The sequence below is a fragment of the Giraffa tippelskirchi genome, chromosome 1 (genome assembly GCF_054371585.1).
Source record: "Giraffa tippelskirchi isolate mGirTip1 chromosome 1, T2T-mGirTip1v1.2.pri, whole genome shotgun sequence".
In the NCBI taxonomy this organism is placed as follows: domain Eukaryota; kingdom Metazoa; phylum Chordata; class Mammalia; order Artiodactyla; family Giraffidae; genus Giraffa; species Giraffa tippelskirchi.
The window spans coordinates 14,497,271-14,512,193 of record NC_137275.1 but is presented as its reverse complement, the minus strand read 5'-3'; the positions used below and the strand labels follow the sequence as shown (position 1 = coordinate 14,512,193).

General features: G+C 40.2%; 1 protein-coding gene across 6 annotated transcripts in view; it reads right to left on the bottom strand.

Annotated features, from left to right (window-relative positions):
* LOC145542309 (17-beta-hydroxysteroid dehydrogenase 13) overlaps nucleotides 1-14,923 on the bottom strand; it is a 41,471-nt gene that overhangs the window by 8,580 nt on the left and 17,968 nt on the right. For 4 of the 6 annotated variants that reach the window (XM_081580872.1, XM_081580863.1, XM_081580846.1 and 1 more), the window contains 3 exons: nucleotides 13,537-13,674; nucleotides 9,734-9,850; nucleotides 6,858-8,017 (listed from right to left, as the gene is read on the bottom strand). In XM_081580872.1, the coding sequence (XP_081436998.1) occupies nucleotides 7,927-8,017; nucleotides 9,734-9,850; nucleotides 13,537-13,674 (346 nt within the window). In that variant the 3' untranslated portion in view covers nucleotides 6,858-7,926. Of the gene's footprint in view, nucleotides 1-6,857; nucleotides 8,018-9,733; nucleotides 9,851-13,536; nucleotides 13,675-14,923 lie in introns of those variants that run through there. The other 2 variants (XR_014079778.1, XR_014079757.1) reach the window with 1 other exon arrangement.

The following is a 14,923-nucleotide window of genomic DNA, read 5'->3' as shown; positions in this document are numbered from 1 at the left end:
CACCTTCATGATTATCTGGGTCATGAAGATCTTTTTTGTACAGTTCTTCTGTGTATTCTTGCCACCTCTTCTTAATATCTTCTGCTTCTGTTAGGTCCATACCATTTCTGTCCTTTATTGAGCCCATCTTTGCATGAAATGTTCCCTTGGTATCTCTAATTTTCTTGAAGAGATCTCTAGTCTTTCCCATTCTATTGTTTTCCTCTATTTAGAATAGCCCAGTTCTGACTTGGTGCGCATTAAATTCAAAGCTGATGTCCTAAAAAGCATGCCTCCCAAGCTTTAATGTACATATCAATCACCTGAAGTGAAGAAATGAAAGTGTTAGTGGCTCAGTCGTGTCTGATTTTTTTGTGACCCCGTGGACTGTAGCCGGACAGGTTCCTCTGTCCATGGGATTTTCCAGGCAAGAATACTGGAGTGGATTGCCATTCCCTTCTCCAGGGGATCTTCCCAACCCAGGGATTGAAAGAGGGTCTTCTGCATTGCAGGCAGATTCTTTACCATCTGAGCCACCAAGGAAGCTCCATCAATTACTAGGAGTCCTTTATAAAAGTACCAAGAAAAAAATAAAGGTTCTAATTATGCAAATCTGGAGTGGGGCCTGAGAGTTTGCATTCCCAACATGATTGATCTCATATGACCGTTGTGATGCAAGGGAATTGAGCCTTGCCTGCATGAGTCTTCTGGGCATCATGCCCTGTACAGATGGGAATTGAAGGTTAGATGTTATCTCATCTTTGTAAACATTTTTATATGCATAATATAAGATTTAGATCTGAGACTAACTGAAAATTTTTTCTTCAGTCATACATCTACTTTGGCACCCTTTTAAGCTATGCATAAATCTGGAGGAGCCAGGCACTATTACACATATCTATTTTTTGGTCATGCCATGCAGCATGTGGGATCTTAGTTCCCCAACCAGGAATCGAACCCATGCTGCCTGCACTGAAGTGCAGAATCTTAACCACTGGACCACCAGGGAAATCCCTGGACACTATTACTCTTAGACATGGGCATGCAAGTACATTGCCCCACTCCTGTACCTCTTTGAAGTGCCTTCTTTGAAATGTTCTAAGTCCTCTTTGGTGCTGGCCCTGTTTCTCCATTTGGGATGCTGTCAGGCTCTGCACATGGGGTTGACCAGATATCCTGAAGTGCTCTTGTATGTACAGCATCACCCTAGGGCACATTTCCAGATTCCAGTTCTAGGAGAGATGTCTGGTGGTCAGACTACTGCTGCAGGTTGACAAAGAATTTCTTTTGCAAGATTGTGTGAAGTTGGGCTGTTGGGGTGATGCTGACATGCTGATATGGGGTGATTATCATTTATTTTGTATGTAGGTCTAATTTAGAGGTCTGCGCTGTCTGAAGTCCACTGCTCAGGCCATATATGTGGGCTCAGGCATCCACTTTCACTGTCTATGTGCAAACCATGCTACCACTTCTGTTGTATAAACACCCAAGGGCTCTACAGGTGGTCTCAGGTGTCCTTATGCTCCTTGCCACTGGTATTTAGGGCAGTTACCCCACCCCCTTTGTAGGTTCTATACCATGGATCAAGCAGTCCTTTGGGAGTGGATACACTTATCACTTCTGAGGGCTTTCAAGATTCTTCATCACAAAGGACTCTTCTTTTCCTCATTTTTCAAATTAAAAAAAAAAGTTTTAGCTTTTTATTTTACATTGGAGTATTGTTGCTCAGTTGCTAAATCGTGTCTAACTCTTTGCAACCTGTTAACAATGTTGTGATAGTTTCAGGTGAACAGCAAAGGGTCTCAGCCATACATATACATGCATCCATTCTCCCCCAGACTCCTCTTCCGTCCAGGCTGACCAATGGACACTTCTGTTTGATGTGGTGATGCCATGTTCTCCCTGGTTAGTGTTAAGCTCCCCCAGATGAAGAACAGACATCCTTTGCATATATGAGGTTATTTATTTTGTTATGTCTACAATTCCCTTCCTGCTGGTGATGGTGTATGAGAGGCAAGGTGCAGTCAGTATTCAAAAAGATTACATTTTCATTTTTTTCAATAATTATTACCTAAAGGGTTCAAGGCAAGACATAGTTATAAGATGTGCTGTTTGGCGTTATGCTATAACATCTTAAATGATACATTTAACATGTTCAGTTCAGTTCAGTCGCTCAGTCATGTCCGACTCTTTGCGACCCCATGAATTGCAGCATGCCAGGCCTCCCTGTCCGTGACCAGGAAACAAATTATTCACATTTTCTGCACACTCTGGGTCAGGCTCGAATTTGTGGTTATCATCTAAGAAGTGCCATAACAGTCTTTGAGTGATTGGAAGCTAGTATTTACAAGTAGCACAATGGATGATGCAAAATCAAGAGTAACAATTGGAGAAGGAAGTGGCAACCCACTCCAGTGTTCTTGCCTGGAGAATCCCAGGGACGGCAGAGCCTGGTGGGCTGCCGTCGATGGGGTCACACAGAGTTGGACACAACTGAAGCGACTTAGCAGCAGCAGCAGCAGCAGCATGAAATATTATATATGGTAGGAAAGATTATACAGGCAAGAAGATTCATATTATTTTAATACAAACATGTTACAAACACCTTGGTATTATGAGAAATTGTAGCATTACTACATCTTTCTTGTGTTGAAAGATAAGAAATTAGCAAGAAGTGGCTCATTTGATGGGGGCTTCCAAGGTGGCACAGTGGTAAAGAATCTGCCTGCCAATGCAGGAGATGCAACTGACACACTTTCGATCCCTGGGTCAGGAAAAACCCCTGGAGGAAGAAATGGCAACCCATTCCAGTATCCTTGCCTGGAAAATTCCATGGAGAAGGTTGCAGAATTGGAGGCATATGGAGAAGGCAATGGCACCCCACTCGTGGGACTCTTGCCTGGAAAATCCCATGGATGGAGGAGCCTGGTAGGCTGCAGTCCGTGGGGTCGCGAAGAGTCGGACATGACTGAGTGACTTAACTTTCACTTTTCACTTTCATGCATTGGAGAAGGAAATGGCACCCCACTCCAGTATTCTTGCCTGGAGAATCCCAGGGATGGAAGAGCCTGGTGGGCTGCCGTCTATGGGGTCGCACAGAGTCGGACATGACTGAAGCGACTTAGCAGCAGCAGGAGCAGAGCTCAGATATGCAGATGACACCACCCTTATGGCAGAAAGTGAAGAAGAACTAAAGAGCCTCTTGATGAAAGTGAAAGAGGAGAGTGAAAAAGTTGGCTTAAAGTTCAATGTAAGATCATGGCATCTGGTCCCACCACTTCATGGGAAATAGATGGGGAAATAGTGGAAACAGTGTCAGGCTTTATTTTTTTGGGCTCCAAAATCACTGCTGATGGTGATTGCAGCCATGAAATTAAAAGATGCTTACTCCTTGGAAGGAAGGGTATGGCCAACCTAGATAGCATATTTAAAAGCAGAGACATTACTTTGCCAACAAAAGTCCGTCTAGTCAAGGCTATGGTTTTTCCAGTGGTCATGTATGGATGTGAGAGTTGGACTATAAGGAAAGCTGAGTGCCGAAGAATTGATGCTTTTGAACTGTGGTGTTGGAGAAGACTCTTGAGAGTCCCTTGGACTGCAAGGAGATCCAATCAATCCATCCTAAAGGAGATCAATCCTGGGTGTTCATTGGAAGGACTGATGTTGAAGCTGAAACTCCAATACTTTGGCTACCTCATGCGAAGAGTTGACTCATTGGAAAAGACCCTAATGCTGGGTAGGATTGGGGGCAGGAGGAGGAGGGGATGACAGAGGATGAGATGGTTGGATGGCATCACTGACTCAATGGACATGGGTTTGGGCAGACTCTGGGAGTTGGTGATGGACAAGGGAGGCCCGGCGTGCTGCGGTTCGTGGGGTCGCAAAGAGTCGGACACGACTGAGCAACTGAACTGAACTGAGCATGCACACATGGCTCATTTGATAATAAAGAAAAAAATGACTCTTGGACCAAATAAGAAAAAATACCAGGAAGAATCTTTACATGCATTGTGTGGACAATAATTAAAATTTTTATTATTCTAAAGTGAAAGTGAAAATCGCTCAGTTGTGTCCAACTTTTTGGGACCCCCTGGACTATACGGTCCATGGAATTCTCCAGACCAGAATACTGGAGTGAGTAGCCGTTCCCTTCTCCAGGGGATCTCCCCAACCCAGGAATCCAACCGGGGTCACTTGCATTGCAGGCAGATTCTTTACCAACAGAGCTATCAGGGAAGCCCTTTTATTCTAAATCTTCATAAATAAATCCCTATACTTCAATGGACTTGTGAATTTATAATATATATATATATATATATATATATATATATATATATTTGGCCAAGCAGCATTTGGGATCTTAATTCCCTGACCAGAGATTGAACCAGTGCCCCCTGCTGTGTAAGCGCAGAGTCTTAACCACTGGACCATCAGAGAAGTCCCTGTAATACATTGTTAACCAACTGCTTCATATAGACAAGAACGCACAAGTGTGCCTGGGTGTGCCCAGGGACCTATACACCCAGGAGATAGCCTTGGAACTGGGATTTCGGTGGGAGTGAGGCTCTTTGAGGAGATTTACGAGATGGAGATTGTCACAGTAAAATATTTAGAAGCACAGCAGGAACATATAAGGAAGAATCAATAGCCAAACTATGCAAGGAAAACAGGCAAAAGATCTCAATATTTGTGTTCCCAGGTATTTCTCTGAGTTTCACTCACAAAAGCTGAAAGCCAAAAAATTAAGTTGAATTAAAAAGGAAAGTTTTTTTGCACCTAACATTGGGATTTAATTTATTTGGGTCAGTCCCTAGCTCAGATTCCTCAGATCCCTCCTCTTGCACTCAGAAAAATGAAAACTTATCACGGTGCCCTATGTGATGTCCAATAATTTGATATCTCTCTTGGCACGTTGCCTACAATTCTGCCCACTTGCTCATCCACTCTGGCTTCAGTGACTCTCATAGAGTTCTTCAGAAAAGTTTGCGTCTTCATCAAAATTTGCTCTTTCCTTTTCCTAGATATTTGAATAGGCTATGCTTTCACTTCACACATATTTCAACCCCGAGATGTTAGTTCTCAGAGTTCTTCCCTGACTCTACTATTTTATTTTATTTTTTTAATTGGAGTACAGTTGCTTTCGGAGAAGGCAATGGCACCCCACTCCAGTACTCTTGCCTAAAAATCCCATGGACGGAGGAGCCTGGTAGGCTAGTCCATGGGGTCGCTAAGAGTCGGACACGAGTGTGCGACTTCACTTTCACTTTTCCCTTTCATGCACTGGAGAAGGCAATGGCAACCTACTCCAGTGTTGCTTTTGGGCTTCCCAGGTGGCTCAGTGGTAAAGAATCTGCCTGCCAGTGCAGGAGGCGCATGTTCGATCCCTGTGTTGGCAAGATCCCCTGCAGTAGGACATGGCAATCCACTCCAGTATTCTTGCCTGGAAAATTCCATGAACAGAGGAACCTGGAGGGGTACAGTCCATATGGTTGCAAAGAGTTGGACACGACTGAGCACACATGCACTGAGTAGCTGTTTTACAATGTTGTGGTAGGTTCTGCTGTACAACAAAGTGAATCCGCTACATGTATATGTACATCCTCCATTCTCTCTCATTTAGTCTGTCGTTTGCCCTACCTACCGCATGTGAGCTACTTTAAGGAAAAGAGTTTGCTTTATTCACTGATGCTTCCCCGAATCTAGAACTGTAGCTGACCCTCAATAAGTGTTTGTTAAGTAAATAAAAAAGTAAATAAATTGAGAAAATCTGGAAACATCCTAAATGTTACATTATAAGGGAACAGTTAAATACAGTACCATTTAGTACTATGTGCCCATGAAAAAGGATGAGGTTAAATTTTATATGCTGAAAGAAAAGGCTTTGGGGATATGTTGGTAAGCTAAAAAAACAAGTTACAGGATATAATGCACGTCTTGAAACAACTGATATAACACATGCAGTAAAAGAATGTAATGTATTTGTCATATGTGTGCTCATACGTGCATTAGAAAAGGGTGGGACGATGTACATTAATAGCCTGACCTCTAGGGAACGGGAATGTGGGGGATAGGTTTATATTTTTTTTACTTGACATATTTCTCTTTTGAAGTTTTGTAATCATACATTCAAATTAATACCTTTTGAGGACTTCCCTAGTGGTCCAGTGGTTAGGACTCCGCACTCCCAATGCAGGGGGCATGGGTTTGATCCCTGGTCAGGGAACTAGGATCCCACGTGCCATGTGGTGCAGCCAAATAAATAAATAATGATTAAAATAATAACAATACATTTTAAGCTTCCACTCATAAAGTTCTTAATTTTAAGGCAAACAATTGAAACAAAAATCATGAACAAATATTAAAGGACTGATGCTGAAGCTGAAGTTGCAATACTTTGGCCACCTGATGCGAAGAACTGACTCATTGGAAAAGACCCTGATGCTGGGAAAGTTGAAGGCAGGAAGAGAAGGGGACAACAGAGGATGAGATGGTTGGATGGCATCACAGACTCAAAGGACATGAGTTTGAGCAAGCTCTGGGAGTTGGTGATGGACAGGGAAGCCTGGCATGCTGCAGTCCACGAGGTTGCAAAGAGTCGGACACGACTGAGTGACTGAACTGAACTGAAGTGAACAAGAATAAAAGTCTCAAAATGATAGTACTTTGTGCAGTGCCTCACTTACAAAGGACCCAATAAGTTTCAGTGTGTAAACCTCCTAACAGTCAAAGAAGCTGGAGCTGGGAGAACCCCTGATCCCACTCTACATCTGCAAGCTCTGTCTGCTTGATAATACCCAGGTCCTTGCTTCCTGAAAGATGCTCAGAGGCTCCTAATTTTATAACTACTAGAGGTTATTTTTTAAAAGCACAGCAATATATTTATCATTTGTTTTAAAAATATTGTTTTTATTAATGATTTGTGTTTAATCATTTGTTTTCACTTAGGATAAAACAGGATAGTCTAAGCCAAAGCAGTCTATAGCATTAGTGAAAAACAGAGAAAACTAGATGATTCTTGATGTACTTGGGGTCAGATTTTTTTTTCCATTTTATAAAAACAACAACAACAACAACTCTGTTTTCCCTTCCATCTGTCAGATCCACAGTACAGTATTAAGCAGCCGGCCTAGCATCCCTGCGTTAGCTTTCATTTTTGAAGGTCAAAGCTGTCTAAACATCTCTGGTACCAATGATATGTGAAAGCGTAGACTACAAAGAAAGAGGTTACCATGGGGTTAAAATTTCAGATACCCTGAGATTCAAGAGAGAGTCACCTTTTGTAATGTCACAGTATTTTCAGAGACTATTAAAAGGGCAGAAAGTGTGAAGGGCACACTGTTGGTGGATATAAAATCTATATCAGGAAAAGAATAAGGTAAGAAAGCACTGTTATGGACTGACGAAAAAGGGAGAAGCTAGAGAAAGCTTCCAAATGTTGTCTTGCATAGGTGTAATCTGTCTCTTTTTTGGAGTACAGCCATCTGCTTAAACTTGATGTCTAATTGTTAGCTTACACTGTGTACTTGCTGACATTCTGTGGCCAGGCAACAGATTAGAAGGCTACTTTAAGAACAGTCTTAAAACCTCCCTGTGTAAATAAGTTCTTTTTATATTTACTCTCAGGGAGGTAGCTTTGTCCGCCTTTAAATGGGAAGAAAAGAAATGAAATCTCTTAAAGAAAAATGACCTCTTAAGTATGTTTACATAAGCATACAAGTTTTTAAGAGGCATAGAATGAAAAATGGATCTGTTAAAACTGCATGCATAATCTTGAGAAATAGAAAGACACGTGATTAGTCTTGTTCATTCGACCACTGCTAATGCCAAACCAATGTTTTTTTTAATATTAATAGCATTGAAAAATGTGAAATAGAGCTTTGAAGCATTGACTCTAAATTTAGTTCCACATCATTAAGGTGCATACATCTCAGCCTGGAGCTCATTTATTCATTTCATTTTGATTTTGTGGCCAATCACTGCTTCAAATTGAATATCTTGTACATGATTTATGGCTGCCAAGGCACGTTCAGGAAGAAATCTGTATGAAAGAAAAGATGGACGTTTTTCAGTTTGAAATCTTGGACATCAGAGTTCATTTTTGTTGTCAGGTAAAATAACCTGAGAGTTGTCTGGTTTGCATTTAAGTTTTTCTCTGTTCTTCCTTTCTTTCTTTATGTCTATCTCTCTCTTTGTGTGTGTGTGTCTTTTAATACTCACAGTTCAAATATTATGCAAATATAAAGAAGATACTGATATATACCACTCTTCTCATCTTCTTATGTTAATAAACTCTTGCTTAAAATCTTATGTGAGTAAAGACCGAAATATGAAGGTCTGGGCTTATTTTTGTAAATGTCAATGGATCCTGATGCTAAGAGTTCACAGAGCGACAGCACCAGAATCGATTTAATCAGTTTCTTCACTTCTTGAGTTTTCACTGCATATCTATGATTCCCTATATAATATGGTACTTTAAAACAGCGACTGCCTTTGAGGAACTTCTTGTTTAACTAAGAGGTTAAACAACTGGATCAGATGACTTCACTGGGAATTCTATAAAATGTTGAAGAAAGAAATAATACCATTCCATGCAAGCTATTTCTGAAAGGAGAAGAGGAGAGAATACTTTGCAAATCAGTTTATGAGGTAAGGATTATGCTGACCTAAAAGTCAAACAAAGACTTTACAGAGCAGCGTTAGTGTAATCGTTAGAACGACTCAGTGTAATTCATTATGTTAGCAAACTAAAATGGAAAGACCATACAATCCCCTTAATATATTCAGTAAAACTTTTGACAAAATTCACAATCTACTTTTGATGACGACTCTCATCAAAGTAATAATAGAAGGGAACTTCTTCAACCTGATAAAGAGCAAATGAAAAAAATCTACAGCTGATATCATTCTGAATTGTGAAATTGTGACAACTTTCCTCCTAAGATCAGAGATAACACTTGGATGGGTGCTTTCATCAATCCTCTCTGACATTGCAATAGGAGGTTCCAGCCAGTGTGATAAGGCAAGAAATAAAAAACAGAGAGATTGGGAAAAAAAAGAAGTCAAACTGTCTTGATTTGCAGACAATATGATCATCTGTGTAAAAATATCTGTTAGAATCTACAAAAAAGCTACTAAAAGTGAGTACAGCAAGGTTGCCAAATACAGATCAAAATGCAAAAATCAAACACATGCTAGTAACAAATAATGGAAAATAGAGATCTTTTAAAATGTCGTTTGCAATAGCATCAAAGATTTGAAATACTTTGGGGTAAACCTGACAAAAAGTGCGCAAGACTTGTTCACTGAAAACTACGTGATGCTGTAGTTTCAATATGTACACATATTGAAAAAGATTAAAAAAAATAAAAAGAAGAGATATATTGTGTTCTTTGTGCTCTTGGGTTTGAAGATTCAATAATGTTAATATGTTCATTCTCCCCTAATTGATCTATAGATTCAATGCAGTCTTAATCAAAACCCCAGCAGGCTTCTTTATTTTTAGCTAGTTCACCATATTGCATTCTCTTTAAACTGTCTTTCCTTGTCTCTGGCAAAGACTGGGTGGAGATGGTGGATGTAGTAGAGAAAATGATTCATCCTCTTTTTATAGCCTGGGTAAGGTAATAACAGAGGCAACTTAATTGTTTTCCTCAGGCATGGAGAGTTTCCATGGCAACTTTCACACCTGAAAGGCTCTCCATAATGATAACTCTATCAGTGTTTTAGTATTTTAGGTGTTTTGTGTTGTACTTACCTCTGTATTGTTAAGGAGATATTGATATATGATGGAACAAAAATCATTTTCTTATCAGTAAGTATTCCATCTATCAAGCTTCTTGCAACTTCATCTGTCTCCAACACAGGCCATATTCTGTGATTTAAAAAAAAAGTTGGATTCTTTTTATTGTTTTTTTTTTTTGTAATTAATGAAGGCAGGAAAACGATGTTTTCATCAGTTATGATTTAAAAGTTTCCAGAATTCACTGCACAAATGCCACCTGCCTCCCCTCCCCCATGCCATGTTGATGCCTCATTATCACAATCTTCTACTTTCACTTTCCATTCTGTGTTTCATGACTCACTCAGTCAAAACATCAAAACGGTAGAAAGGAATTAGATAGAAGAGTAAGATATGAGGCAAGGAAGCCTAATGGATAGAATTGACCATACGACAGAAAGAAAACATATGACATCTTTCTTCAGGGCTCGTTAGCTACAGAAAAGGAAATCTAGAACTAAGTACACTTGCTTTCTTATGGAGGTGGCCCATAAAGCTGGACTGTTTTAAACTGACTTGCCTGTACTAGTTTAATGAGAGTTCAAGGTGTGTGTAGGGAGTATTATGTTACAACTGGAGGGGTGTGACCTTGCTTATTCTCAAGACTGTACACATGAGTTCTTGAGAAGTATTCATAACCACAAGCCCAGTGTAGAATGCTCATTAGTACAAGATGATAGCAGGAAATTAAAGTGTAAATGGATTGAAAGTATTGCACCAAAATTAAGATCTCTGAGTGGCTTAGTAAATAAAAAGGTTGTGCAGAAGAGTTAAGTAGGTAGTACAGTTATAACTTCCTTCCTTGAGATCTCATGTGATTTATTGCAGATGATGGTGTGATCGAGGTTTCCATGGCATTGAGCGGCAAGCCAGCCAAGAATAATACAAATCAATATTTTTCTAAATTATGGGGTGCTGCCTCTTTCCTCCCTGATTTCTCCTACCTGATTCTATCAACTCCATCTCTAAGCCAAGCCTGACATTAGTATATGGACATGTCAGCCTTTGCCAAGGAAATTCAGTATCAGGGAGTCTGGGTGGGACCAGTCCCAAATTTTCAGCATTGCCTGGGTCAGTCCTTAGGGTCATCCTAGGAACCCACACACCTGAGATCACATTATTTTTGTTTGTTCTTTGGCTGCACCATGCAGCATGTGGGATCTTAATTCCCCAACCAGGGATTGAACCCATGCTCCCTGCATTGGGAGCTTGGACTTATAACCGCTCAACCACTAGGAAAGTCCCCGAGGTTGCGTTAGCCTCACTCTTCTCATCTATTTTGCCTTCTCCACCAGAAGACCCGGTCCTCTGGGCACACACTAAGCTTACCAAGAGGGTTTTTATTGGGCCCAATTTCCTATTTAAGAAAAATGAGCCCAGAGTCCCAATTGTATCATGGTATTTACTAATATACAGTGCTGCGTACTTGTTAAGTGCCTGTGTTCTAACTCAGTTAATGATTCAACTGCCAGGGACTGGGCTACAGCTCCAGAGATGACACAGCAGGTTTAGGGTTTCAGAGTCAGTAGCTTCAAATCTGGCATGTGGCGTGTGCATGCTCAGTCGTGTCTGACTCTAATGAGGCTGAGCTTAAAAGGGAATTTGTTAACTTTGTTGTGAGTGTGCACACTAAGGCACTTCAGTTGTGTTGACTCTTTGTGACACTATGGACTGTAACACGGCAGGCTTCTCTGTCCATGGGATTCTCCAGGCAAGAATACTGGAGTGGGTTGCCATTTTCTCCTCCAGGGGATCTTCCTGGCTCAGGGATTGAACCTGTGTCTCCTGCATTGGCAGGTGGGTTCTTCACCATCTGAGCCACCTGGGAAGCCCCGTTAACTCTTTTGAATGACTATATTTAGGACTAATTCCCCTCCAGTAATAAACTGACTTTACATTAGCAAGCTTAATATTTTATTAACTTGTAGCAGAATGTATACTGGAATTGACGCAAATTTGTGAAGCTGGTGTATGAATTTTAGGGTCCTTATCCTCACCTTTCTGCTTTTTTACCTCTTTTGTTTCAGGGCCAATTTCTCCTCTCTTATGATCTGAGATCCTCCCTTACCAGAGACAAAGTATATATTTGCAGAAATTCACCTTGATCATTTTGAGGGTTTTCCTTATGGCTCAGACAGTGAAGAATCTGCCTGCAATGCAGAAGACATGGGTTTGATCCCTGGGTCACGATCCCCTGGAGAAGGAAATGGCTACCCACTCCAGCATTCTTGCCTGGAGAATTCCATGGACAGAAGAGCGTGGTGGGCTACAGTCCATGGGCTCACAAAGAGTCAGACATGACTGAACAAATAACACTATCACTTTCAAGGGATTAGAGACTCAGTGTACTGCTGTTCCTAGAAATGTTTGCATTTTAAAGGAAGACAGGGTGGTAACCGTGACCAAATGCATGTGGTTATATTTACTATGTCAATGTTTTCCAAGCCTGTCTCCAGAGTTACCTGATATGGTTGTAAACGAAGCAAAACAAAACAAAATGCCTTATTCTTAGAACTCGTTCCAGTTTACTGAGTCAGAATTTCTAAGGGAGAGGCTAAGAACATTTACTTTTTATGTAAGCACAGGTGATGATTCTTAGGATCAGGCAAGTTTGGAAAATGTTGGAGGACTTTTTGCCAGCACTGTGGCCAGTGCTGGGAGGAAGATGGTGGAAATGAGGCAGATTCCTGTGCCTTCCCATACGCTATTTGAGGAAGATGAACCATGAAGGGGAGAAGGGGATGTTAGGTATCATTCATCTTGGGGGTGTGGTTCCAAGAGAAGGCATCTCTCTATCCTGCCCACCCTCATTCTCACTCCCTCTTAGCACCTGTGTGTGTGTTGAATCTTTCACCTGGACATGAATAAACACCCATTGCTGGACGTGTGGACACAGTGAGGGAAGGAAAGGGTAGGATGAATTGAGAAAGTAGCATCAAAATATATACTCTGTCATGTGTAAAACAGATAACTAGTGGGAAGTTACAATATAACACAGGGAGCCCTGCCCAGCATTTTGTGATGACCTAGGGCAGGGGACGGGGAGTGTGGGTGTGATCGCTGGGAGAGAGGCTCATGAGGAAGGTGTGTATACATATCATGGGCACTCAGTTACTTCAGTGGTGTCTGACTCTTTGCGACCCCATGGCTCCTCTGCCCATGAGATTTTCCAGGTAAGAACACTGGAGTAGGATGCCAATTCCTCCTCCAGGGGACCTTCCCAACTCAGGGACTGAATCCACATCTCCTGCGTCTCCTGTATTGCAGGTGCATTCTTTACTGCTGAGCCACCGGAGAAGCCTATATATATATTTGGGTTGACTGATTTGGGTTGTTGTATGGCAGAAACCAGCACAACAAAGTGATAATGCTGAATGTTGGAAAAAAAAAAACCCATTGCTTGGATTCATTGGCAGCTGATCACTCCTGCTAGTCCCTAAAGCATTTTCCCCTTCGTTCATCCTATTTCAAAGTGAAAACATAAAGGCAGTACAGTAATGTTAATAAGAAAAAAATGTTTTTCCTTTTCCATTTTTTCCCCCTATTTTCTCAGTTGACCCACCTACAAATTTCTCATGTAATTTTCATAGGAATTTCCCATGTAATTTTCATAGGAATTTCTCATGTAATTTTCATAGGAATTTCTCATGTAATTTTATATGAATTTCTCATGTAGTTTTCATAGTAATTGCTCATGTAATTTTCTTACTAATTTCTCATGTAATTTTCATACTAATTTCTCATGCTATATTTCTATCCTAACTTGATCTTGGACTCACCTTGTACTTGGGTTTTTGGTGAACCCGGTATTCACAAAAACTGGGCAGAGACATGAAGTTTTGATACCAGTTTTTCCCAAGGCTTCAAGTTCTAATGTCAGGGCTCGGTGGAAACCAACAGCAGCAAATTTGCTGGAACTGTAAGAGAATTATCCACCCCTGTTAGCTAAGGAAAAGTGAAACACATTCTTCAACTTTCTGTGAGAAGAAAATGTTGATTTTGCTTGAGAACTAATAAAAGCCAAACCCTCAAATCTTCCACTTGGTCTTCTATTTTCATATCTGGTTTCACTGAATTGTGACTGTAGCAGTGATAACAATAGAACAAATTCTAATAAAACTTTAACTTCTTTAGTGCTCAGTTTTCCACCCAACATGTAGTTTTCCATGCAATCTTTAAACTTTTTTCTAATCAGTTTTTACTGCTATTTTTATTTTGAAAAACATGAATCAAGAAGAACATGATTAGAAAAATTACATAACTACTATCTGTATTAACAAGCTTCAAAAAAAGAAAAAAAACAAGCTTCTGTGGGACTCTATGCATCTCTACTTTCTCAACGGTTTCTCTCTTGAAATGTAGAGTTCACTTTGGCTTTTTAATTTCATTGTGAACATCTGGAGTAAAAAGACTTTTGGTGTGTTAGTGTGTGCGACCTTCAACAAATCACCTTGTCTTTTTCCTTTGAGTTTCTGATCTTTACAATGCTGGTAATAAAATATATGACTGTCTTGAAGATTAAATTGTGTAATAACTCTGTTACTTAAAAGTAATATGCATAATAACTTTATTACCTATAAGGAGCTATGTAATGTTAATCGTATTTTTGACCCAGATGACAATAAGAACAATAAAGTTAAAGGTTGACTGCTTTCTTAAAGGAAAAGAAAAAAGGAAAACTATTACTACATTGGGTTTCCACATTTCTAAACATTAAAACAATATTACATGTTTAATCTGTGAAATTCTGATTTGTGTTTTACAATGGTAGAAGCAGCCTGAAATAAACATTTGTATGTGCATGGACACCTTAACCTACAGTGAAACTTAACTATATCTATGACTACTTTCAGTGTCAGAAATAATTTGATTCGTGACTAAATTTAACCTTGAACATGGATGTGCAGGTAAACAATAAACCAACTATCTACCTATTCATCTCCAGCCACTGATAAACATGTCAACAACTTAAATTTTTCTATCAGGTTGATATAAGGCTGGAATAAGAAAATGAGATGCAGTTGAAGGAGGTACAAAGAAAAGATTTTTTGCAAATAGTGAATCCTTAGGGCCTTCCTACCTTCTTCTTTTTATGTCCTAGTTGTTTGTTGTTTTGTTGTTGTTTAGTTGCTAAATTGTGTCCAACTCTTTTGTGAACCCATGGAC